The sequence below is a fragment of the Mauremys mutica genome, chromosome 17, assembly GCF_020497125.1.
Source record: "Mauremys mutica isolate MM-2020 ecotype Southern chromosome 17, ASM2049712v1, whole genome shotgun sequence".
NCBI classification, from domain to species: Eukaryota; Metazoa; Chordata; order Testudines; family Geoemydidae; genus Mauremys; species Mauremys mutica.
The window spans coordinates 14,710,523-14,735,655 of NC_059088.1; the positions used below are offsets into that span (position 1 = coordinate 14,710,523).

General features: G+C 50.0%; 1 protein-coding gene across 3 annotated transcripts; it reads right to left on the minus strand.

Annotated features, from left to right (window-relative positions):
- Nucleotides 1–204: 204 nt before the first annotated feature.
- Nucleotides 205–24,475, minus strand: LOC123351690 (interferon-inducible GTPase 5-like). Of its 3 annotated transcripts, none has more exons than XM_044991239.1 (2): nucleotides 24,388–24,475; nucleotides 205–1,694 (listed from the first exon to the last, which is right to left on the minus strand). In XM_044991239.1, the coding sequence occupies exon 2, from the start codon at nucleotides 1,668–1,670 to the stop codon at nucleotides 381–383; it is 1,290 nt and encodes a 429-aa protein (XP_044847174.1). In that variant the 5' UTR covers nucleotides 1,671–1,694; nucleotides 24,388–24,475; the 3' UTR covers nucleotides 205–380. The 3 variants fall into 3 exon arrangements, with proteins under 3 accessions (XP_044847174.1, XP_044847172.1, XP_044847173.1); XM_044991237.1 differs by lacking the exon at nucleotides 24,388–24,475 and adding an exon at nucleotides 22,620–22,829 and having other exon boundaries at nucleotides 205–1,698; XM_044991238.1 differs by lacking the exon at nucleotides 24,388–24,475 and adding an exon at nucleotides 22,794–22,828 and having other exon boundaries at nucleotides 205–1,698.
- Between the last annotated feature and the right edge of the window lie 658 nt (nucleotides 24,476–25,133).

Consider the following 25,133-nt stretch of genomic DNA (forward strand, 5'->3'; position numbering starts at 1 on the left):
TCTCCACACAACTCACCAGCCGTGAATGGGGACACAGCCCTGTGTATAAGTGACAGCCACACTCAGCCAGGTAATTGTCAAGCATCCAATATGGGTTTATCAGCCAGAGACACCTTGACCCTTCTCCATTTAAATCTAGGGCCATTCACAGAATTAATAGCACAGCCAGACACAGGGGCTTCCCTGGACAAATCTACCTTAAACCTATGAGCATTACAGAATTACAATGATCAGTCTAAGCACTTTTTAATGTATTATTATCTCAAAGGAGAGCCTAGGACCCCTGTTGGCATTTTGATGAGACTTCCCACAGCTTTGAGCTCCAAGCTCCAGCTAGGACAGGGTCTTTACTTTGATTCTTTCAGCCACGTTTCTTCCTTTCAGGGGGTGCTGCAGTTTTCATGCTGTTTCTCTGAGTTTGAAACGTCTCCCTCCATAACCACCTCCAGAACTCGTACAGCATCATCAGCAGCAGCATCCAGGAAATTCTTCAACATGAAGTATGTGGTAGGGAGAGAAACTGCTGCAGATACCACAGAACCTACCACAGGTACAAATTCAAACACATATGTAGAAAATTTCACTGCCCCAGCTGCGCACTTGGTCAGTAGCTTAATTACAAGATCTTCTGTTATTTCCTCACTCAGTGGGGACTTTATAACGGCCTTCAGCTCTGCAATGGGCTTGTTAGCCTGTCTGGCAAGTGTAGCGAGAGACTCTTCATTGAGGCCCAGGTCCCTGCAGAACCCTTTCAGTGACATCATCAGCATGGCGATATTGCAAACAGTGGAGAGACCCGGTATAGGAAGAGCAGCGACTGCACATGACGCCAGACTTTTCAGCCATATCTGCGTTTGCAGCTGTTGTTTTTTCTTCTCTAGGATTTCTTTAGAAACATTGGACAGGGATCGTAGAAGAGCGAGTCTCTTGAGACTGGGCAGCTCATCCAATAGCACTCCCTGCAATTTGGGAAAATCGTACTTGCTGAAGTCCCATCTAGATACAAGAAAAACCTGTGGGGAAGTCACCTGTCCTGCTTTCAGGCCTTTGATGCAGTTCTCTCTGATGGCATCGAGGATCGAACTCTCACTGTACTGAAGTGGCCTTTTCATGGCAGCATTGCTCTGCTTCAGTTTTCCCCCCTCGTCATAGTTTCGTTTTTCATTTGTCAAATCCTGGTCCACCTTGGAGCGCACAAAGTAAAACTTCTTCCCCAGTCTCTGGAGCTCCTGAGCGAGTCCAATATCGTGGGATGTGAAGCGGGTGCAGGAGATGATGGTGAAAAAGTCGTAGCGGCTGAACTGCACCTGCTTGAGGTACGTGTCTGGTTTAAATGTTGGGGTCCCGATCCCTGGCAGATCCCGGACTATTACATTTGGGTATGTAGGATGTGGGTAAGGAGTGGTCTTCATTGTCCTTTCATTCACCCCCATCTCAGCAGCACCTTTATCTGTATCCCGCAGGCCCCGGATGGCGTTGACAAAGGACGATTTTCCAGAGCCCGACTCCCCCGTGACAGCGATGTTGAGAGGGATTTTATCAATGCTCTCCAGAGCCTCTTTCGCTTTAGCAGCTGCTTCGGTGAGGTCTCCTTTCCCAACAGCAGCGTTCATTGCTTCCATATCCTCTTCAGGTATCTTGGGAAGCTCTTCAGTATCTACCCCAGCCATGGCAGCTCCAGTGCACTGCTCAGCCTGCCTGCGAAAAGACAATGAGCTATTCCATGTACGGTTAGTTTAGACAGTTGATAGACGTCAGCTCACATGTGAAGGTCCAGTGGGAGTTTGGGCAGGAAATGGGAAAGGTGGAGTTAAGGTGACACTTTCCACTCAGCTCAAGCACATAACCTTAACTCTGCCCCCATAGGAATGCCAGGAGAGACACCCCTCTGTTCTTCTGGGGACGGAAAGGCCCACACAATGTGTGACATGTAAGATCCCAGAAAAGGATTCGTATTTTCCCAACAGGAAGCCAAAGAATTTCCTTAGAGAAAAAAGTTGTTTCCCATGAAGAGCTTGGCCTGGGTAATGGCTCCCAATCAGCCTGCTGGGGCATCTCCCACCCTGCAGACCTCAGTGAGTCCACAGGGAAGGGAGGAAGAACCCCAGACCCCTTCCAGGAGAGCCAGAGCGGGTGGGAGAGGGGACTGGGTGACTATCAGGGGCTTGGAAGAAGGCAGGGGCATTTTCCTCACTTCCTGTGGCCCTGTGTGCATGACGGGAGAACCCCCACTGTGTCTCAGGCTCATTAGTTCTAGCAGTGTCTACACTGGGGCTTTGGTTGGCTTAAGTATATCGCACAGGATGTGAAATTTTTCACAGCCCTGAGAAATATAATTAGGTCAGCCTAACTCTGCATCTCTTAGGCCTGGTCTACACTACGCATTTAAACCGAATTTAGCAGCGTTAAACCGATTTAACCCTGCACCCGTCCACAAAACGAGGCCCTTTATATCGATATAAAGGGCTCTTAAAACCAATTTCTGTACTCCTCCCCGACGAGAGGAGTAGCGCTGAAATCGGTATTGCCATGTCGGATTAGGGTTAGTGTGGCCGTAAATCGACGGTATTGGCCTCCGGGCGGTATCCCACAGTGCACCATTGTGTCCGCTCTGGAAAGCAATCTGAACTCGGATGCACTGGCCAAGTAGACAGGAAAAGCCCCACCAACTTTTGAATTTCATTTCCTGTTTGGCCAGCGTGGAGAGCTCACCAGCACAGGTGACCATGCAGAGCTCATCAGCACAGGTAACAATGCAGTCTCCTGAGAATCGAAAAAGAGCTCCAGCATGGACTGCACAGGAGGTACTGGATCTGATCGCTGTATGGGGAGAGGATTCCGTGCTAACAGAACTCCGTTCCAAAAGACAAAATGAAAAAACATTTGAAAAAATTTCCAAGGTCATGATGCAGAAAGGCCACACCAGGGACTCAGTACAGTGCCGGGTTAAAGTTAAGGAGCTCAGACAAGCCTACCAGAAAACCAAAGAAGCAAACGGAAGGTCCGGGGCAGGGCCGAAAACATGCCGCTTCTACGCTGAGCTGAATGAAATTTTCGGGGGGTCCGCCACCACTACCCCACCCCTGTCCGTGGATTCTGAGGTGGGGGTGGTAATCTCAGCCATGGCTGAGGATTCTGCGGACGGAGAAGATGAGGAGGAGGAAGAGGAGGACGAGCTTGCGGAGAGCACACAGCACTCCATTCTCCACAATAGCCAGGAGCTTTTTCTCACCCTGACGGAATTACCCTCCCAGCCCTCCCAAGGCGGTATCCCAGACAATGAAGCCATGGAAGGGACCTCTGGTGAGTGTACCTTGTAAATATAAAACATGGTTTAAAAGCAGTGGTGAGCTGGAGCCGGTTCCCACAGGTTTCCAAGAACCGGTTGCTAAAATTAGACCTCCGTGGAGAACCGGTTGTTAAAGGGCCAGGGGGTGGGCAAAGAACTCCAGTCCACGGGCCAGACCATCCTGTTGCTCCCAGGAGTCCCAGCTGGGGAGGCTGAGGCTCCCCTGGCCCTTCCCCCACTTCCCCCCAGCGGCAGCGTGGCCAGCCGCCGGCACCAGCTGGGTAGCTCAGCTGAGTTCAGGAGTTGTCCTGCTGCCGCTTTTTGAGCGGCCCAGCAAGGTGTGTCTGTGGGGGGGGTGGTCCTGCTGCAAGCTCCAGGGCTGGCCGGAGGGGAGGAGGCAAGTGGGGCAATTGGTCCGGGCCCTGCAGGGGCCCCTGGCTCCACGAAGATGTCTCCCGTGGGCCCTCCTCCGCTTCCCCCACCCCGCAGAGCCGCAGCATGGCCAGCAGCTGGGCAGCTCAGCTGAGCTCCTGAGTCGTCCTGCTGCTTTGAGCTGCCTGCAAGGGAATGGGGGAGGGGGCTGCAAGCTCTAGGGTTGCCAGGGGGGCAAGTGGGGCAATTTGCCCCAGGCCCTGCAGGGGCCCCCGGCCCCACGGGTATGTCTCCCCCCACCCCAGCCCGTCCCCCACTCCCCCCCTCCCTTAAATCAGAGCTTTTTATAGGGAACCGGTTGTTAAGATTTTGGCAGCTCTTCACTGTTTAAAAGCAAGCGTTTTTTAATGATTAATTTACCCTGAGGACTTGGGATGCATTCGCGGCCAGTACAGTTACTGGAAAAGTCTGTTAACGTGTCTGGGGATGGAGCGGAAATCCTCCAGGGACATCTCCATGAAGCTCTCCTGGAGGTACTCCAAAAGCCTTTGCAGAAAGTTTCTGGGCAGGGCAGCCTTATTCCGTCCTCCATGGTAGGACACTTGACCATGCCATGCATGTAGCAAGTAATCTGGTATCATTGCATGACAAAGCCTAGCTGCGTATGGTCCCGGTGTTTGCTGGCATTCAAGCAACATCCTCTCTTTATCTCGCTGTGTTATCCTCAGGAGAGTGATATCGTTCATGGTAACCTGGTTGAAATTCAGGAATTTAATTAAGGGGACAGAGATGGCCATTCCTACTGGGCTGTTTGCATGTTGCTTAAAAGAAATCCTTCCTTGCAGGTAGCCAAGCAGGGGGAAGGGGGGCGGGTGATTGGAGCTGAGCTTTTTCGCGTTTGGGTAGCAGGGATCTTCCCTTCTACTAGCCAGGCGGTGTGGGGGTGTTTAGCAGTGATCTTCCATGATACCAGCCACGCGGTGGGGGAGGGGTAAAGCGATCATCCCAGAGAATTGGATGGGGGTGGTGGTTTCTGCTGCTGCATATTAACAGGAAAGAAGCAGCACTGAACAGGCTTTGCTTGCTATTTGGTAAAGGAGGGCGCTGGATATATGAAGGCTGCAGAAGCCAAAAGACAATGGCTTACCATGGCCGCACGCAAGCCGAATTCTGCTGCCCGGACCTGCGTCTGTGAGATTTCTAACACCAGAGCCGCAGGCACTCAATATTAAGATGCAAAATGTGACCTTGTAGTCAAATCACATGTGCCATATAAGGTGAATAGTGCTGTTCACCGTGAAAGAGTATAACCATTGTTCTGTAAAATGTATCTTTTTAAATACTTCTCTCCCTTTTTTCCCTCCCTCATGCAGCTGCAAATTTTTCAAGCCTCCCTACTCCATCCTGAAGGCTATCTCAGATAAGGCGGCGGAAAAAAAAGATGCGAGACGAAATCTTCTCGGAAATCATGGAAGTGACCCACAATGAAAGAGCTCATCTGAATGAGTTGAAGGAGGTGGTATCAAATTACAGGAAAGATGCCAGTGAACGTGAGGACGGGAGGGACGCTCGAGATGAGAGGTGGTGGCAGGAAGATCAGAGGTGTAGGCAGGAAGATCAGCGGTGGTGGGATGCAACTCTGGGGCTGCTGCATGATCAAACTGACATGCTCCGGCGTCTGGTGGAGCTTCAGGAACGGCAGCAGGATCACAGAGTGCCGCTGCAGCCCCTGTATAACCACCCTCACCATGTTCCACATCCTCCTCACCCAGACGTGTAAGAACGCGTGCGGGGAGGCTCCGTGCACCCGTCCACTCCACCCCCGTGGACAGCCCAACCAGAAGGCTGTCATTACTGTGTGGAAGCCAGTAAATAATTAACAAGGATTTGAAGAGATCTTAATGAATGTTAGTTAGCAAGAGTCAGGCCATACTGTAACCTTAATGACGTAAGACTTGTAGGAGCAAAGATAGTGCGAGGCGACAGGACAGGAACTGTGTACAAAGTTATTACGACCTTGCAATCACTAACCAAAATGCAGGCTTGCTTTTTCTAGGATTGAGACAAATAAGATAAGCCTTTTTGCTATGTATAAACAAAATGTAGTTGTTGCTTTTTACTGTCTGTATTATTGTTAGAAATTGTCTGTAAAAGGTATAAAGGCTTGCTGTGATTGTTTACCAGTTGAGAGACCTGTCCAGGACTGGGGTGACCCTGTGTCCTATGGCACTCTCTCCCTCCATGGTAATTACTGGAGAAATTAAAGAATTTGATTTTGCTGCACCCAAACAATAAAAGCGAGAACTTAGTTTTTCTTCGACAATTTGGGGGCTCGTCCGGGATGGCAACGCCCACGGACCCACAGACGGCTACTACGGATCATTCCCCTTCGAACCCCATGGCGCCACATGAGAGGTATGAGACCTTTTGAAATCTCTATTGGGGTATCGGAGGAGGACTTTCCGTGAGGACGTCTGTCTCTGTTGGGCTCACGCCATCTGAACTTATTGACTGTGCAGCAGGATCAGATGCAAAGTGGTATTGGGGAGAGGCCCCAATAAGGTTAGTTTATAGCAGTACTGGGAACTGCTGAGTTGGCCAAGGTAAATGCATAAGGTAATGCATAGGTAAATGCATTAGAATGCACCGGTGCTGAGGGGTTTTTACCGCCTCAAGAGGGGTTGTCATACCGCCTCATGGTATTGGTCCGGACCAGGTAAAGATGCATCATGGTTAAAATAAAAAAAAAAGAGATAAAAAGGTTAAAAAAAAAAAAAAAGTGGTTTAAGGCTTGGGGCATTCATGTTTTTTTTTGTGTGAGGTGGGAGCTTTCCCAATACTCTCCATTGTTGTTTTATTATTTTTAATGAAGCTTTAAAACTTGATATAGAATACGGAAACACTATTTGGTTTTGGTGCATTATTTAGCTTTGGCTTTGTTTTGTTTAACCGGTTACTGATGTTTTTCTGCTCTGTTCATTTGGCCGTTAGGTGTGTGAGCGGAACTGAACTTCTCGTTCGTAATTCCTCAGGGTGGAAGCCATGTGTGCGATGAAGCTCTGAGGTTGTCCTGAGATTTTTTACAGTCCCGCCCCCCCGTAGCGGACAATATAATAGAAGTAGAAAAATTTGGCTTAGACTGTAATTTTCTCTGCTTTCTGTGTAATTTTCTTTTCTGTTTAAGTGTCAGCAGACAAATGGGTGGGTCTCTGGGTAGACCCCCAAAGGGGTTTGGATTATGTGTTAAGTAAATGGCCATGTATTTTTGCCCAGGTGGCAAGCCTTACTAGGGAGGACTCGGGTAGTCTTGTGAGTAGAAATGTTTTGGGGACAAGACCAGAAGGGTGAGGGCTAGTTGTGAAGCCCACCCTCCTAGCTAAACTGGTAGTGGAGCAAATTGGTGCAAAATGGAAGGGACGGCTCAGCAAGAAAAAAGGATCGGGCCCAGGCGAGCAGGCAACAGACAGAGTGATTGGACAACAGGTTGGAAACTTTTGAGGGTGTAGTGGAATAAAGGAGTAAGTGAATATAAGCATGAGAATTTCAAATACTCAGAAGTATATTTGGAATGGTGATTTGAATTGGTAAAGTGGCTGTTGGAAGGGAAAAGCAAGTGAGGACAGTTTTTTGGTGTCTTTGAAATGTTTGTAAATAAATTCAGGCAAATAAATTTATTGGATTGTAATAATTTGGCTGTGACCAATTTTGTTAAATCAGTTGAAGACTGTATACAGTGCTATGTAATGATAATTTTATTAGGCTCTATAGGCACTATAAGTGGTGATGTTTTCTTTCAGTGTTTAAAAGCAGGAGTTAACAATAGGAAAGCAAGCCGGAAAGCATCTGTGATAATGCAAATTAACTAACTGATAAGGTGGAGGCCGCTGAAACCAAGGATGTCTAAGAAACACATACGAGAAAATATGGGGTAATTCCTCTGTTTTGCCTAGAATCAACAAGAGTATTTGTATATTTTAAGTATTTAATTGCCCAGACGGGGTGGACCTCTGTTTTTGTCTTTCAGATAATCAAAGAAAACTAATGCCAGCTGCACAGCATTCAACGTACCTTGATTTACTGGCACAGTAGAAGATTATGTTGTGTGTTCTATGTTCTGTCTTGTTGTGTTTTTTTTTGTGGCCAGAATTGTTGTGTTTAATATTTTCATGAGATGGTCTGATTTGATATCAAGCGGAAATGTTGGATTGAGATGCAGATACTTGTTTTGTTCAATTTGGAATACAAAGTGTTTGGTTACATCAGAAAATGTGATATACTAAAGTCTAATACATTTTCTTAAGTAAGAGAAAGAAACTACATTGGCCAAATCTTTTAATTGAGAATTGTTGTTAAAATTTGCATACTGACAGTCTTTGGAAGCGAGGACATGAAAAGTTAACCCACTCCCCATATTGTACAAGGGATCCTTCTGGCTACCTCAGACTTTTAGCCAGAGGGCTGGGGATGGTGGATAGCTATTGGACTAGAAGTTATATTAAGTGAACTTCTCAAAGTGGGTGTGCTTGTCCTGGCTTGTTCTTCCAAAGTTCTGTAATAAGGTTATTTTAGTGAAAGGGTATATGTGGCATACATTGAATGATAATACTTCTGTACTGTATAACAGTACTGTTTATGTGTTCATGGTATGAAAAAGGTGTATAATTGAAGAGTAAAAGTTTTCTTTGTAGGTTAAATGAAAAAAAAAAATAAAAACAAAAAGCCAAGAAGAGAATAGCTAACATGCGCTGGCCCCAGTCAAGGACACCGCTTGGCTGCCTACCAAGAGAAGGGGGGGGGAACGCTGGGACAGTGGAACGCCGGAACGGGACTTACAAAGAAATGAACTGGCCAAGATTTGTGCTGAGACACACTTAAAGTGGCCAGATGCCCTTCCTTTGGCACTGATGTGTATGAGAGCCATTCCCAATTGAACGACTGGACTCAGCCCTCATGAAATTTGACAGGACACCCAATGCTGACTACCAACTGCACCCCCACTAACCCCAGCTCAGATGGACATTCATTTGCTGGATAACATAATGCTTAAATATTGTCAGGCACTAATGAAATGTGTTAAGTCTTTTTATACACAGGTGATGGAAGCACTACCAAAGGATCCTGTGCAACCTTGCCACTCGTTGGAACCAGGAGCCTGGGTCTACATAAAGATCCATCAGCGAAAGACTGCCTTGGCTCCATGCTGGAAAGGCCCTTTCCAAGTCCTGCTGACTACCGACACCGCTGTGAAGTGCCACAGACTGACTGCTTGGACCCAGGATTCTCGCTGCAAAAAAAAGACCCCTCCACATCAGAAGAATTTTCCTGTTGATGATTAGCCTATTCTTTCTTCTAGTTCTACTGTGCTTCTGGACAGCTTCTGGACAACCTCTCCCTTGTCCACTGACAGACCAACTGTGCCTTTAGACTTTTCTCGAAAAAGCACAGCTATTACAGGGTGATATGTGCTGGAAACCTCTCCCCTGTAGGATGCTAAACCTTGATTGTTTTGGGAAGGCAGAAGAAGCACTCACTCCACTGACATTGCCAAAGTCCAGGAATTCCTGACTAAAAGGACATTGAGAACTGACCCTGGTGAAGAAACACAGAATTACATACTGGCAGGAAGAAATTTGTGGGACCCATGCTTGGGACTGTGGTATTAATTGGATTTTGGGGTTTATTCTACAGGCTGCGCCCTGTGTTCTGGATAAATCCTTCAGTATGTATTGCCCTCCCTAATTGGATTTTAACTGACATTGCCCTTATCCAGTTTTCTACATACCCAGATTGCTCACAAGGGGCTGCCATTAGATTAGCACAACAAAAGGTCTGGGTTATTTCCTCTGGACATGAAGGGAATTGACCAGATCCCTGTGGGCTGGGGCCAATAGTGTAGTAGTCATTTGGACTATTCTTAAAGGCCAAGAACATGATAAGAAATTGGGGCAACTAGAAAAGGCCACTAGTCTTATTTTTGAAGCTCAGCTATCTTAAGTACAGGCTGGAGTTGGTGAGTTACATGTCATTTCCACCCTTAGTTTTATGACCCAGAAGTTACTGACAGAGATGGTATTGAATATCACTGAGGCTGGGAAGGCATTGCAGTGGGATCTGGACCAGACTTGGCCCACTGCCCTTACAGACACGTCAGGAGTACCATCTGATCTGTGGTCATGAAGACATACTTGGACACTTTCTGGATGGAAGTGTGGACATTCATAGTGCTCCTTCCAAGCATATGGACCAGTTAGGGGGTGTGGGCTCCCACATACCGAATCCTGCTGGGTCCATGGGGAGGATGCACGTGGAACTGAATTATTTACCGAGACATCTGGGAAATTAGACCACCTGGTATACCTACCTGATTTATAGACAGTACCCCTAGAATAACACCTGACAAGATATACATATTGATCTTACCACTGCTGCAGGCAATTATATCATTTACTGGCCTGCAGATAGAATGCAGATAGAATGTTGCAAGTAGCTCTTAGATTTTAGGTATATTTTGATTGGACTAGAATAATGCCTGATCGGTTTCATAAATTTGCTTTTATTGTTACCTAAGGTTCAAAGAATCTCTGAATTGCAAGGGCAAATTCACTTGCTTTAGAATATATTTTAAGCTGAAAAGGATACCTTTCATACAGCTTATAGAGTGTTTCCTTTATGTACTAGGTATGTTGTTTTATGCTTTGTGATTAGAATTGTACAACAGCCCCGTTGTATTGTTCCTCTGGGACTGTTATTGTTTGTCGTGTTAGTTAGTTTAGGATTATGTTATTGTTGTTGTTTTTGAAAAAAAACAAAAACATAATTATAGTTATAATACCTTTTCATGTTCATGCTAATCATGCATTGTCATTACGTCCCATGACGGTTGACAGGTTTGCTGTAGAATCTGAAGTCCATGGTTTCATGCGAATTGAGATTTGCAATTGTTTGTTGTACTAGAAGTACAAAAGGGGGGAGTGTGGAAGCCAGTAAATAATTAACAAGGATTTGAAGAGATCTTAATGAATGTTAGTTAGCAAGAGTCAGGCCATACTGTAACCTTAATGACGTAAGACTTGTAGGAGCAAAGATAGTGCGAGGCGACAGGACAGGAACTGTGTACAAAGTTATTACGACCTTGCAATCACTAACCAAAATGCAGGCTTGCTTTTTCTAGGATTGAGACAAATAAGATAAGCCTTTTTGCTATGTATAAACAAAATGTAGTTGTTGCTTTTTACTGTCTGTATTATTGTTAGAAATTGTCTGTAAAAGGTATAAAGGCTTGCTGTGATTGTTTACCAGTTGAGAGACCTGTCCAGGACTGGGGTGACCCTGTGTCCTATGGCACTCTCTCCCTCCATGGTAATTACTGGAGAAATTAAAGAATTTGATTTTGCTGCACCCAAACAATAAAAGCGAGAACTTAGTTTTTCTTCGACAATTGTGAAAATTTTTAGTGGCCTTTTCCTTCCCTCCTATCCTCCTCCCAAACCACACCCGGGCTACCTTCTCAGTTCTCTCCCTCTTTTTATAATGAATTAATAAAGAATACATGCTTTTTAAACGATAGTGACTTTATTTCCTTAAGCAAGCTGTAATCGAATGGGGAGGGTGGGTTGTTTACAGGGAATGAGTCAATCAAGGAGGGGGGGGTTCATCAAGGGGAAACAAATACAACAGTCACACCGTACCCTGGCCCATGATGAAACTGGTTTTCAAAGCTTCTCTGATGCGCACCGCTTCCTGGTGTGCTCTTCTAATCGCCCTGGTGTCTGGCTGCATATAATCAGTGGCCAGGTGATTTGCCTCAGCCTCCCACCCCGCCATAAAGTTCTCCCCCTTACTCTCACAGAGATTGTGGAGAACACAGCAAGCAGCAATAACGAAGGGGACATTGGTTTGGCTGAGGTCTGAGCGAGTCAGTGATGTGCGCCAGCGTGCGTTTAAATGGCCAAATGCACATTCTACCACCATTCTGCACTTGCTCAGCCTGTAGTTGGACAGCTCCTGACTACTGTCCAGGCTGCCTGTGTATGGCTTCATGAGCCATGGCATCAAGAGGTAGGCTGGGTCCCCCAGGATATCTACAGGCATTTCAACATCCCCAACTCTTATTTTCTGGTCTGGGAAGTAATTCCCTTGCTGCAGCCGTTTAAACAGAGTAGTGTTCCTGAAGATGCGAGCGTCATGAACCCTTCCTGGCCATCCCACGTGGATGTTGGTGAAACGTCCCTTGTGATCCACCAGTGCTTGCAGCACCACTGAAAAGTACCCCTTGCGGTTTACGTACTGGGTGCCCTGATGCTCCGATGCCAAGATAGGGATATGGGTTCCATCTATCACCCCACCACAGTGAGGGAATCCCATTGCAGCAAAGCCATCCACTATGGCCTGCACGTTTCCCAGAGTCACAACCTTTCGTAGCAGCAGCTTAGTGATTGCTTTGGCTACTTGCATCACAGCAGCCCCCACAGTAGATTTTCCCACTCCAAATTGATTCCCGACTGACTGGTAGCTGTCTGGCATTGCAAGCTTCCAGAGGGCTATTGCCACTCGCTTCTCAACTGTGAGGGCTTCTCTCATCTTGGTATTCTGGTGCTTCAGGGCAGGGGAAAGCAAGTCACAAAGTTCCACGAAAGTGCCTTTCCGCATGCGAAAGTTTCGCAGCCACTGGGAATCGTCCCAAACCTGCAAAACTACGCGGTCCGACCAGTCTGCTTGTTTCCCGGGCCCAAAATCGGCGTTCAATGGCTAGAACCTGCCCCATTACCATCAGGATCTCCAAAGCGCAGGGGCCCGCGGTTTGAGAGAATTCTGTGTCCATGTCCTCATCACTCTCATTGCCGCGCTGCCGTAGGCGCCTCCTCCTCGCCTGGCTTTGCAGGTCCTGGTTCAGCATAGACTGCACGATAATGCGCGAGGTGTTTACAACATCCATGCTTGCTGTGCTATGGCGTTTGCACAGTTCACCCAGGAAAAAAGGCGCGAAACGGTTGTCTGCTGCTTTCACGGAGGGAGGGGTGAGGCTGTACCCAGAACCACCCGTGACAATGTTTTTTGCTCCATCAGGCACTGGGATCTCAACCCAGAATTCCAAGGGCAGGGGAGACTAGGAACTATGGGATAGCTACCCACAGTGCAATGCTCCAGAAATCGACATCAGCCTCGGTACATGGACGCACACCGCCAAATTAATGTGCTTAGTGTGGCCACGTGCACTCGACTTTATACAATCTGTTTTAAAAAAACGGTTTCTGTAAAATCGGTATAATCCCGTAGTGTAGACATACCCTTACAGGAAGCAGGAGGACAGAGTTTCTTGGGCACAGAGCCTACTGGAGGGCAGGCATGGGGATTCTGGAGCAAGCAAACTGCCTGTGACTGTTTCTGCTGTGTTCAGAAACCACAACAGTGTTTGCGCTCTGTGTAAATAAACAAGATCACACCAAGACCAGACCTGACTTGTGTCTTCCATTTCTCCTCCTAATGCAAGTAGCCCTGTAAATAATGGTGAACCTCATGGCCCCAAGAGGCAACAGTATTAAGCGGGACTTTCATTTTAACAATCTCCCTTATTCATTCCCTGTCTTTTATGGAGAACTCCCCGCTTGCCGGTCTGTAGGATGGTGGCAGAGATGGTATGAATTGTCCTTTGGGGGGAAAGAGGGAAAGTTAGTTTAGAGGAGCTGGAGCGGCTGCTGCTGTTGATGTCACAGTCTGACCCCGCCTGGTTTAAGGCAAATCCAGATAAACACACACACAAGGGGAGAGGAAAGAGCAGCAAAGGGAGAAAATGCAGCTTCTGTCCCTGGGGCTGACTCTCATTTCCAGCCTCATGGCTGGAGAAACCAGGGCCAGCTCCAGGTTTTTTGCCACCCCAAGTAAAAAAACGGGGGGGAGGGGGGGACGGAGTACTGCCCCTTGAAAAGTGCCACCCCAAGCACATGCTTGGTGTTGTATCCTTGGGGCAGCCGGTGTAGGAAGCAATCACTTGAGGCCAGAGAGCAGGCAGCTAACCAAAACCTCCATTTTATTTACATATATACAGAGAGCTCCTCAGCCGGTTGCAACCGGTTGAGCTAACCCATAATAATCTAACTCCGTTGCCATAGCAACAAAACCATGACAACCAAATACACAACATATTCCTCCCCCCCTAATAAGAACATCCCCTAAATAAAACACACACTAGACTAGAGAAGGAGGGTAGACTGCCTCCATTCCCGGCTAAACCCTGGGGATTATTTTGCCCCATAACCGTGGGTTCGCCCTAGCTAAAGATCCAGCCGATGAGGAGGCCTTCTGTCTCTAGGTGGATTACGGCGAACTACTGGTGTTATTGCACCTGAAAGCACTAGGGGCTCAGGGTCCGCAGCACGAACAGGTGAGGAGGTGGTATCAGCTCGTGCTGGGCAAAGGGGTATCTCAGCCGCCGGCAGTAATGGAGGAGAACAGTCAGAAACAGGTGACTCGTGATTCGATCCCTCACCAGAAGAGTGAAGTCAGACCCCTCAACTGCAGATGGGTCCTGAGGACTGGCATGACCTGGCAACAGCTGATCTACATGTCGCCGCCAGGTAAGATTCTCTGCAGTCCGGACTGTGTAGGAAACAGGTCCTGTTTGAGTGATGACTGTGGCCGGAACCCATTTAGCTCTGGAAGTATAATTCCGAGCCAAAACTGGCTGTCCCGGGCTAAAGGTTCGGTCTTTTGCTCTGGGTGCCCGTCTGATGACTTGATATTGCTGCTGATGTTGCACAATTTGTCGGGGTTCAGAAGGTTTCAGCAGATCAAAGCAAGTGCGCAGCTGTCGTCCCATCATTAGAAAGGCCGGAGATGCGTGGGTCGTAGCATGAGGTGTGTTTCTGTAGGAAAGTAAAAAGGTATCCAGACGCTTTTGAATGGAGTGTTGTCCCCTTGCTGATTTCAAAGCGTTTTTCATTGTCTGCACAAATCTTTCAGCTAATCCGTTGGTGGACGGATGATATGGTGCTGACGTGATGTGGTGTATCCCATTTGCTTTCATAAAATTTTGAAACTCCTGAGAAACGAACTGCGGTCCGTTGTCGCTCACAAGTTGTTCTGGCAGACCAAAACGACTAAAGAGTCCTCGTAGTTTTTGGATAGTACTCTCTGCAGAAGTGGACTGCATTATAGAGACTTCTGGCCATTTAGAATGGGCATCTATTGCCACCAAGAACATGCTTCTTTCAAGGGGGCCAGCAAAGTCAACGTGAATACGTTGCCACGGGTTTTCAGGCCAGTCCCATGGGTGTAGGGGTGCCCACTGGGGTGCATTCCTCACACCCTGACATGACATACAAGCTTTTGCCTTCTCTTCAATAGCGCTGTCCAGTCCAGGCCACCAAAAATAGCTTCGTGCAATTTCCTTCATGCGCACTATTCCACAGTGACCGGAATGTAGCTGTTCTAACATCTGTGATCTCAGTGGTGGTGGAATAATGACACGTCTCCCCCACAACAAACAACCAGATTGGACCGATAACTCCGTCCGCTTGGACATGTAGGGAACAAGGTCGGATGAGACCGGAGAGGTTTGTCGAGATGTTCCATGCATCACCAGGTCCATAACGTGGGACAATACTGAGTCAACGCGAATTGCCTTCTTTATCTGAGTAGCAGTGATGGGTGTATTCTCTACCTGTTCAAAGTAGAAGATTTCCTTGTGGGCACTATCTTGGTGTTTGACCGGCAAAGGCAACCTTGAGAGGCCATCTGCATTGCCGTGTAGAGTGGATTTCCGATATTTGATTTCATATGTGTGTGCTGAAAGTAACAATGCCCAACGTTGCATACGACTAGCAGCTAATGGGGGAATGCCTGTGTAAGGTCCAAAAATTGATGTCAGAGGTCGATGGTCTGTGAGAAGAGTAAATTTTCGCCCAAACAGGTACTGATGAAACTTCCGAATTCCAAAAACAATTCCTAATGCCTCACGTTCGATTTGGGCGTAGTTAGTTTCTGCTTTGCTTAGAGTGCGTGAAGCAAAAGCAATAGGTCTCTCTTCTCCTGAAGGCATAATATGTGACACGACTGGTCCCACTCCATAAGGGGAGGCATCGCAGGCCAATTGCAGTGGTAAGGATGGATCAAAGTGTGTTAGAACTTCAGAATTTAGCAATGCATCCTTAGCTTTGTTAAACGCAACATCACAGGCTTCAGTCCACTTCCAGGCCTTGTTCTGCCCAAGGAGCTCATGAAGTGGTTTTAGCAGTGTGGCTAACTGTGAGATGAACTTTCCATAATAGTTCAGGAGTCCTAGAAACGAGCGCAGCTGGCTTACATTTCGAGGTGGGGGAGCCTCCACAATAGCTTTAACTTTTGCAGGGGCCTTATGAAGACCTGCAGAATCAATGATATGTCCCAAATATTCAACAGAGGGCTTGAAGAATTCACACTTGTCTTTGCGAACTCGTAGGCCATACTCTTCCAGTCTTTGTAGGGTAGCCTCTAAATTCTTTAAGTGATCCTCTTCATTTCTTCCAGTGACCAGGATATCATCCAGATAGCACTGAACTCCTGACAAGCCACACAAGATCTGGTCCATAGCCCTCTGGAACAGGGCGGGAGCAGATGTTATTCCGAAGGGTAGACGACAGTATCGATAAAGCCCCTTATGAGTCACAATAGTCAACAGCTCTTGGGACTTTTCATCGACGTGCATCTGTAAATATGCTTGACTCAGATCAATCTTACTGAACTTTTGTCCCCCAGCCAGGCCTGCGAAGAGGTCATCGATGCGGGGAAGCGGGTATTGCTCTGCACACAACACTGGGTTGACAGTGACTTTAAAATCACCGCAAATCCGGAGAGAGCCATCTTTCTTCACGATTGGAACGATAGGAGTGGCCCATGAGCTATGGGTAACTGGTATTAGGACTCCATTGGTGACCAGGCGCTCCAGGTCTGCTTCAACTTTTGGCCTGATGGCATATGGCACAGTTCGGGCTTTCAGATATTTTGGTGGACTGCCAGGTTTAATGTACAATGTCACAGTGATTCCCTTCATATTTCCCAAATCATCTCCAAAAACAGCAGCATGTTTCCTTAGTATAGGGGTTAGACTGGTTTCTTCTTTAGTCATCCGGTGCACTTCTGCCCAGTTCAGTTGAATCTTCCCAAGCCAAGACCTACCCATTAAGGCTGGGTAGTTACCTCTCACCACAAACAGTGGCAATTTAGCCACCTGTCCATTGAGCTCCACCTTAACATCAATAGTGCCCAGCATAGGCACAGCTTCTCCCGTATACGTCTTCAGAACAGTTTTTGTTGCCTTAAGCGGAAGATGCTGTAGCTTTTCTTTATACACAGTCTCGGAGATCAGTGAGACGGCTGCACCGGTGTCCAGTTCCATGCGTATACGTTTGCCATCCAATAACGGGGTTACCCAGTATTCATGTGAGCCCATTGCCAAAGACAAAACATGCAGTGGCACTTCCTCTTGCGATGAGGTGTCACCTTGATCATCCTGGGTCTGCTCTAGGGTATGCAGGGTTCCTCTTTTTGTCGGCCAGACCACAGGCCTCTTTTTCTTTTGTTTACAGGCACACTCAATGTGTCCCTTTTTGCCACAGTGTCGACACACCAGGTCCTTACACCAGCATTCTGATGCCTGGTGACCCGGCTTACCACAGCGGTAACATTCTTGACTCTGCACAGTTTTGTGGGTCGGTTCTTGTGACACTTTTTGCACCCTAGGGGATGCACCGATGTATTGTGCCTCCCTTGTAGCCAGTTCCATGGAGACAGCAATATCAACAGCCTTCTGTAAGGTAAGCTGAGCCTCTGTCAGTAGGCGCTTCCGTATAGCTTCACTGTACAGGCCACACACTAACCTGTCACGCAGGGCATCATGTAACATTTCTTTAAATTCACAGTGTTCTGCTAGCTTTTTTAAAATGGCTACAAATTGTACAACTGTTTCATCTTCCTTTTGGTCTCTTTTGTGGAACCTATATCTTTCAGCAATTACCAGTGGTTTTGGGGACAAATGAGACCCTAGGATTTCCACAATGTCACTGTAAGATTTAGTCTCAGGCTTAACAGGGTGTAGTAAGCTGCGTAGCAGAGAGTAGGTTTTAGCCCCTACAACAGTTAAGAATATTGGCACCTTCTTCGCTTCTGTAATGTCATTTGCAATACCAAAAAGCTCAAAACGCTCAGTATACACATGCCACTGCTCTGTATTCTCATCAAAAGGCTCCAGGGGCCTGGTCAGAGTAGCCATGATTTTTAGTTTCACTTTCACAGTCAGTGCAACAAGCAGCTTTTTTTTTTGTTTGTTCTTTACCTTAACTTCTACTTCCTTCTGTTACTGGAGCAGCACCGAGTCTCACCCTCGTCGCCAGTGTTATATCCTTGGGGGCAGCCGGTGTAGGAAGCAATCACTTGAGGCCAGAGAGCAGGCAGCTAACCAAAACCTCCATTTTATTTACATATATACAGAGAGCTCCTCAGCCGGTTGCAACCGGTTGAGCTAACCCATAATAATCTAACTCAGTTGCCATAGCAACAAAACCATGACAACCAAATACACAACACTTGGGACGCTGGCGCCTAGAGCCAGCCCTGAGAAAAACACAGGCCCAGCCCACGGTCTGACCAGCCACTCCCACATCTGGAGTGCACGAAGAAGTGGGTTTTTTACCCACGACAGCTTATGCCCAAATAAATCTGTTCGTCTTTAAGGTGCCACCGGACTCCTTGTTGTTTTTGTGGATACAGACTAACACGGCCGCCCCCGGATACTTCATCCCACACCTGGCAAACTCATGCTGGCATCTGGCTGCTTAGGGCCTCACTTTTAGCTGCCTTATTGGTCACAGGCTCACAGCCCATGTGCAAAGAGTAGAATTGTCTTGGCCAGTGAAGCTGAATCCGTAGCAGACAGAGGCAAAAGGACAGAGAGAGAAGGGGTAGAAATAAGGTGGAGAAGGACAATGCCCCAGGAGGTACATGGGTGTCCTCAAGAATCACACTCTCAACCCAGGTGGTGTTTAGCGGATTCAGCTGGAGCTTGTGGTGTCACATGGCTCCCTCTCTGACCTGCTCTGCTCAGTACGTCTCTGAGGATGAGGAGCACAAGGCCCAGTGGTGTCATGGTGGATCCTGGGGTCCCAGGAGACAGTGGGGGTGGCAGCCTTGCTGGTGCAGCGTGTTTCTCTCAGTCCCCCCATCCCAATGCTCCCATTTAGTGACCCCCAGATACACAATATCCGGGTGGGGGGATGGGTCTAGTCCCGTTGACGTTAATCACTCAAAGGCGCTCTGGGGATTTGAACTGTGGAAGGTTCCTCCCATTTCCGGACTCTCTCAGCTCATTGACGTGCCAGCCGGGGACTTCACCAGAGCCCGGCCGAGCCCATAGCCTGAGTCCAGCTCCTTTCCCTCCCTGAGTCCCGTCTGTTGGGCTCCCGCTTTGCTGACTTTTGCAGTTTGAGTGACAGGCTAAGTTGGCCTTTTGTCACCTTGGACATGCCGGACTGTGTCATTGGGACCAGCGCTGATGGCCGGGGAACAGTGCCCCCTACTGAGCACAGGGACCCCTAGCGCCGCACTGGGGCATTGGGGCCAGCACAGACTGTGAGGGGAATCCCACCCCACCCCTTGCAGAACAGCGCTGCCCCTCGAGCTCCCTGCCCCTTCCTGAATCCCCCCAACCTGCTCCCTGCAGCACAGCCCCCCCCCGAGGAGCCCCCCCGCCCTCCTTCCTTGAAGCACGGCACCCGCTGCTGAGCCCCCTGCCACTCTCACTGCAGCCTGGGGCCCCCTACTGAGCCCCCCAGCAATACAGCGCTGCCTGCTGAGTCCTCCTGCCCCCATAGGCGGCAGGTTTGTATAATTTTTGGTGGGGCCCAAAATGGTGGTGCCCCCCCGCTCCCGCCCTGTAAGCCGATATAAAATGAAGCTACAACGCGTCAGTGCCACAAGATTACAAGGGTCAATTAAAAGTGGAAAGTCAGAAGCAGCACTTGCCTATTTCAATATACAGTATTATATTTTGTTGCACCTGTTGTGATGAAGTGGGAATGTTCTTAATATTTTCTCTGAATACTGTGTGGGTGCCTCAGTTTCCCCTGCAAGATGCCAACTGAAGGTGTTGGGGACAAAGAGATCAGGTGGCCTCCTTGTCCGGAAGAGACACAGAGGCCAGAGGAGGGACTGTCAGTTTGGAGCTGGCTGGGGAAATGGAGAGAGACCCAGAACTTGGTTCTGGGCTCCCCACCCCGCAAGATGGACCTGACAGAGGGGTTCTGTTTTCTGTACCAACAAGCTCTGTTTAAACTGTGTTCCCGTCATCTAATAAACCTTCTGTTTTACTGTCTGGCTGAGAGTCACATCTGACTGCGGAGTTGGGGTGCAGGGACCTCTGGTTGCCCCAGGACCTGCCTGGGCAGACTCGCTGTGGAAAGTTAATACTAACAACTGGTTCCCTCCTCCTCACCCCAGGAGGGGATCATGCCCCCCCCTGGGGAACTCCTGCCCCATCCAACCCCCCCATGTTCCTTGACAGCCCCCCCCCGGGACCCGTGCCCTATCCACCCCCCTTCCCTGTCCCCTGACTGCCCCTTGCCACCCCATCCAACCCCTTCTCTCATTCCTGATGGCATCCCGGGACCCCTACCCCATCCAACCACCCCTTCCCTCTGTCCCTGGAATCCCTACCCCTAACTGCCCCCCACCGCCCCATTCAACCCCTGCTCCTTCCTGACTGCCCCCCCGGGACCCTTGCCCCCATTCAATCCCCCTGTTCCCTGCCCTCTGACCGCCCCAACACTAATCCACTCCCCCAACTCCCCTGCCCTCTATCCAACACGCCCTCCCTGCTCCCTTACCGTAGTGCCTGGAGGTGGGGGCCGGACCCCAGGGGCCGGGGCAGGAACCGCGCTGCCCTGCCGGACCCCGGGGCAGGAACCGCACCGCCCGGCCGGACCCCGGGGGCCGGGGCAGGAACCACGCCGCCGGGCCGAGCTCGCGGCAGGACCCGGGAGCCGGGGCAGGAGCCGTGCTGCGCTGCCCTGCCCGGCGAGGTCGCAGCTGGATCCCGGGGACCAGGAGCCGCGCCGCGTCACCCGGCCCCAGGGTCCAGCCGCAACCTCACCGGGCGGCGCAGCACCTGGAGCCCTCCTCCTGCTGGTGCCCCCGCCCTCCAGCCTTGGCCCCAGCTCAAACTCACCTGCAGGAAGCCAGTGCTTTCTTCTCAGCCCTCCCAGGCTTCCCACCCGAACAGCTGATTCCCGGGAAGCTGGGGAGGGGGAGGAGAAGCCGGAGGAGCGTTCAGAAGAGGAGGCGGAGTGAGGTGAGCTGGGGCCGGGGGAAGGGCAGGGAGCTGCTAGAGCTTTTATTAAATTTAAAAGCCCTTTTGGAACTAGTTGTTCCTCCAGGAACAACCGGTTCTAAACGGGCTTCTAAATTTAACAATCATAGAATCATAGAATTCAAGATCAGAAGGGACCATTATGATCATCTAGTCTGACCTCCTGCAAGATGCAGGCCACATAAGCCGATCCACCCATTCCTGAAATAATTCTCTCCCTTGACTCTGCTGTTGAATGCTCCAAATCGTGATTTAGAGACTTCAAGTAGCAGATAATCCACCAGCAAGCGACCCCTGCCCCATGCTTCGGAGGAAGGCGAGAAACCTCCAGGGCCACTGCCAATCTACCCTGGAGGAAAATTCCTTCCCGACCCCAAATATGGCGATCAGCTGAACCCCGAGCATGCGGGCAAGACTCTCCAGCCAGACCCTCTGGAAAAGGCTATCAATATCCTATCATTGACCCTTTGTACTAATTACCAGTGTGGCACGTTATTGACCTATTGACTAAACCCGTTATCCTATCATACCATCCCCTCCATAAACTTATCCAGCTTAATCTTAAAGTCATGGAGGTCCTTCGCCCCCACTGTTTCCCTTGGTAGGCTGTTCCAGAATTGCACTCCTCTGATGGTTAGAAACCTTCGTCTAATTTCAAGCCTAAATTTCCTAACTGACAATTTATATCCGTTTGTCCTCGTGTCCACATTAGCACTGAGCTGAAATAATTCCTCTCCTTCCCTGGTATTTATCCCTGTGATATATTTAAAGAGTGCAATCATATCTCCTCTTGTCCTTCTTTTGGTTAAGGAAAACAAACCGAGCTCCTCAAGTCTCCTTTCATACGACAGGCTTTCCATTCCTCGGATCATTCTAGTGGCCCTTCTTTGTAGGAACCGGCTGCAGCTCACCACTGGGTGAGAGGCGGAGGCGGGCGCTCCGAGCAGGGGAGAAACCTAGCTCCAAATATTGGTGGAGCAGAGCCCCTGACTTTGAATATTCCTGGGGCTTTAGCCCCAGGAGCCCATATAAGTTGCGCCCATGCCTGCCCCCCCTCCCCCCGGCTCCTATCCATGCAGCATGGGGCTCTCTGCTGCACCTAAATAACCCCTCCCTGCATGAGCCCCTGTCCCATCCCTGCAACACCGCAGCCTTTAATGACAGTTGTAGCCACCACAGCTGAGATTTCTCTCCCCGGCCCTGTTAGCAGCTACACATGGGGAACGTTTCACAGCACGACCATTAATCCGAAAGGATAAAATGATGTCACAGAGCTCACGGATTCCAGGACTTCCAGAGACCTCCGGGACATTTTCCGCTTCAGCCCTGGGTCTGGAGGGGGCCGGAGCTGTCAGCCGGCCAGGGGCCCCGGAGCTCTGAGCTGCTGCAGGTGATGCCTTAGCCCTGAGGCACCGCGGGCCCTGGACCTGTCAGCCGCCACAGTGCAAGTGCTAGACCCTCCTCCGCCCCCAACAGCGGGGCTCAGGCTCTCTTCTCCCCCCACCGTGGGGCTCGAGCTTCAGTCACCTCCCCATCAGCCCTTCTCCACATTATTTTGGGTTATTGCCTGCGACCTGTCCCTGACTGTTACTAAAATTAACCGTGACAAAATCTTAACCTTACCCCCACCACACTGTAACACAACGTACAGGAGAGGGGAGGGGCCCTGAGGAATCACAGGGCAACTGCATGGCCTAGTGGAGAGACCCCTGGACTGGGACTATCCCTAGCTCTGCCACTGGTCTGTTGGGTGACCTTGGGCAAGTCACTCCCCCTCCCTGTCCCTCAGTTTCCCACCTGTATAATGGGGATAATGATGTAAAGCTGATTGAGATGTCCTGATGTAAAGCACCATGGAACACTTCGGTGTTTTGATTATTACCTAGGCACAGTAGCACGGCAACTGCAAACCTAGGCGGGGATGACAGCTGTGTAAATGGCCACAAACTCCCACCAGAACTATTTCTCTTTTGGTTTAAAACACTAGGAAGTTAAATAGCAAAAACTTCACTGAGGCAGAGTTCAGGTTGCCCAGTAAGAGCTCCTGCCCTTCCAGAGCCGTGAGTTCAGCAGAACTCCAACTTCTGAAAAGCAGGAAACAGAGTCAGGGCAAAGGCCCACATCACCTTAGCTCTGCCCCCTTAACTCTGCATTTCATGGTCTTCAGACATTTGAGTTTTGCTGAACTTGACGTTCTGAAAGGCCCCAAGGTGTCACTGGGCACCTTTTCTCTGTGTTAAGGAAGGTTTTTGCTGCTTAATCTATCCCTGCCCCGCTCCCTGCACCTCCTGACCTTCCCAAACTTCTTCTGCGCCCTGCCTCCCTGCAGCACAGCACCCAGACTGAGCTCCCCGCCCCCAGGGCTGCACGGGAGGGGGGGGCAAGTGGGGCAATTTGCTCCGGGCCCGCAGGGGCCCCATGAGCCCTGGCCAAGAATCCCTTTCCTCACCCAGCGGCGGTCCGGGTCTTCGGCGGCACTTCAGCAGGGGGGGCCCTTCAGTCGCTCAGGGTGTTCGGCGGCATTTCGGCGACGGGTCCTTCAGTGCTGCCGAAGACACGGAGTGACTGATGCCCCCCCGCTGCAAGCCTGGGAGGGGAGGAGGATTAGAGCAGCGCCGGCATGCTCGGCAGAGGAGGCGAGCTGGGGCGGGTTCCCCGGGTGGGGTGAGCTTCCGTGGGGGGGGCTCCCTGGGCAGGGTTAGCTGCAGAGGGTGGGTAACTGCTGCGGGGGCGGCAGACTCCCCTGGTGGCGGGCTGGGTTAGCTGCCGTGGCGGGAGGGGTTAGCTGCCGCGGGGGGGCTCCTCTGGTAGGGGGGTTGGGTGGGTGGGGTTAGCTGCCTGGGGTGGGTGGGTGGGTGGGGTTAGCTGCCTAGGGCGGGTGGGGGGTGGGGTTAGCTGCCGCGGGGGTGGGGGGGCAGGGGGCGCAAGGTGGAAGTTTCGCCTAGGGCGCGAAACTTCCTTGCACCAGCCCTGCCCCAGCCCCCCAACTTCTTGCAGAACAGCGCCCCCTACTGAGCCCTCCCCCCACTCCATGCAACATGATGCCTGTAACTGATGCCCACCACCCTACTCCCTGCAGCACAACTCCCCTAATTAACATGCCAGCGGCTCCCTGCAGTCCAGTGCTCCCAGCTGAGCATCCTGCCACCTTCCCTGGGGCATTGCGCCCCCTATGAGACCTCCAACCTCTCCTTGGAGCACAGTGCCCCCTGCTGAGACCCTGCCCCACTCCCAGAAACACAGCACTGCCTGATTAGCCCCTGACCAACTCCTTGCACCACAGTGCCCCCGACTAACCTGTGGAAGGCAAGACACCCCCCCATTACACCTTCATCCCCTCCTGGTTGCACCTATGGTTTAACAAGCCGCAACCCAGAAAAGAATCTCTCACCGTTAGTCTCTAAACACGTCAGTTCTTCTGAGATTTATTCAAGTAGAAGAGATGGGCCAGTCTTCGGCTGTGATCTCTTGACTTACAGAGACACAGACGGCTCCTCCTTATATACTGAGCAGAGACCTTGCTCTGATTAATATCGAAAGTGAAGGTCGGAAGTCACAGACCAGCTGCAAAGCTCCCCCCACCCCCGTAGGACGGTAGTGTAATTGCCAGGGTTATGTGGTAATAATTGGAGATATACCAATCTCCTAGAGCTGGAAGGGACCTTGAAAGGTCATCGAATCCAGCCCCCTGCCTTCACTAGCAGGACCAATTTTTGGCCCAGATCCCTAAGTGGCCCCCTCAAGGATTGAACTCACAATCCTGGGTTTAGCAGGCCAACGCTCAAACCACTGAGATATCCTGCCCCCACACGCAGCTCTTTCTAAGCAGGCACATTTATTTTTAAGATACATGCCATACAGCTAAACCAGATCAGAAACAATAAAAGTGTTGTGTATTTCATTGTCATGGTAATAGAATCTTGTGTTTCTATGCCAACTGAGTTAGATTATTAGGGGATAGCCCAGCCTGTTTGGCGGGCTGTTGGGTAGTTCTGTATGTAAGCGGGGGAACGGTCCTACTATTGTGGGGAACTTTCCTGGCTTCTGCACCCCCCTGGTGAAATGGGCGAGCGGAAGGATCTGAGTCCTCGCTCCCACTTCCTTTACCCAGAGGCCTCCCTGCCCTGGAGGGCTCCC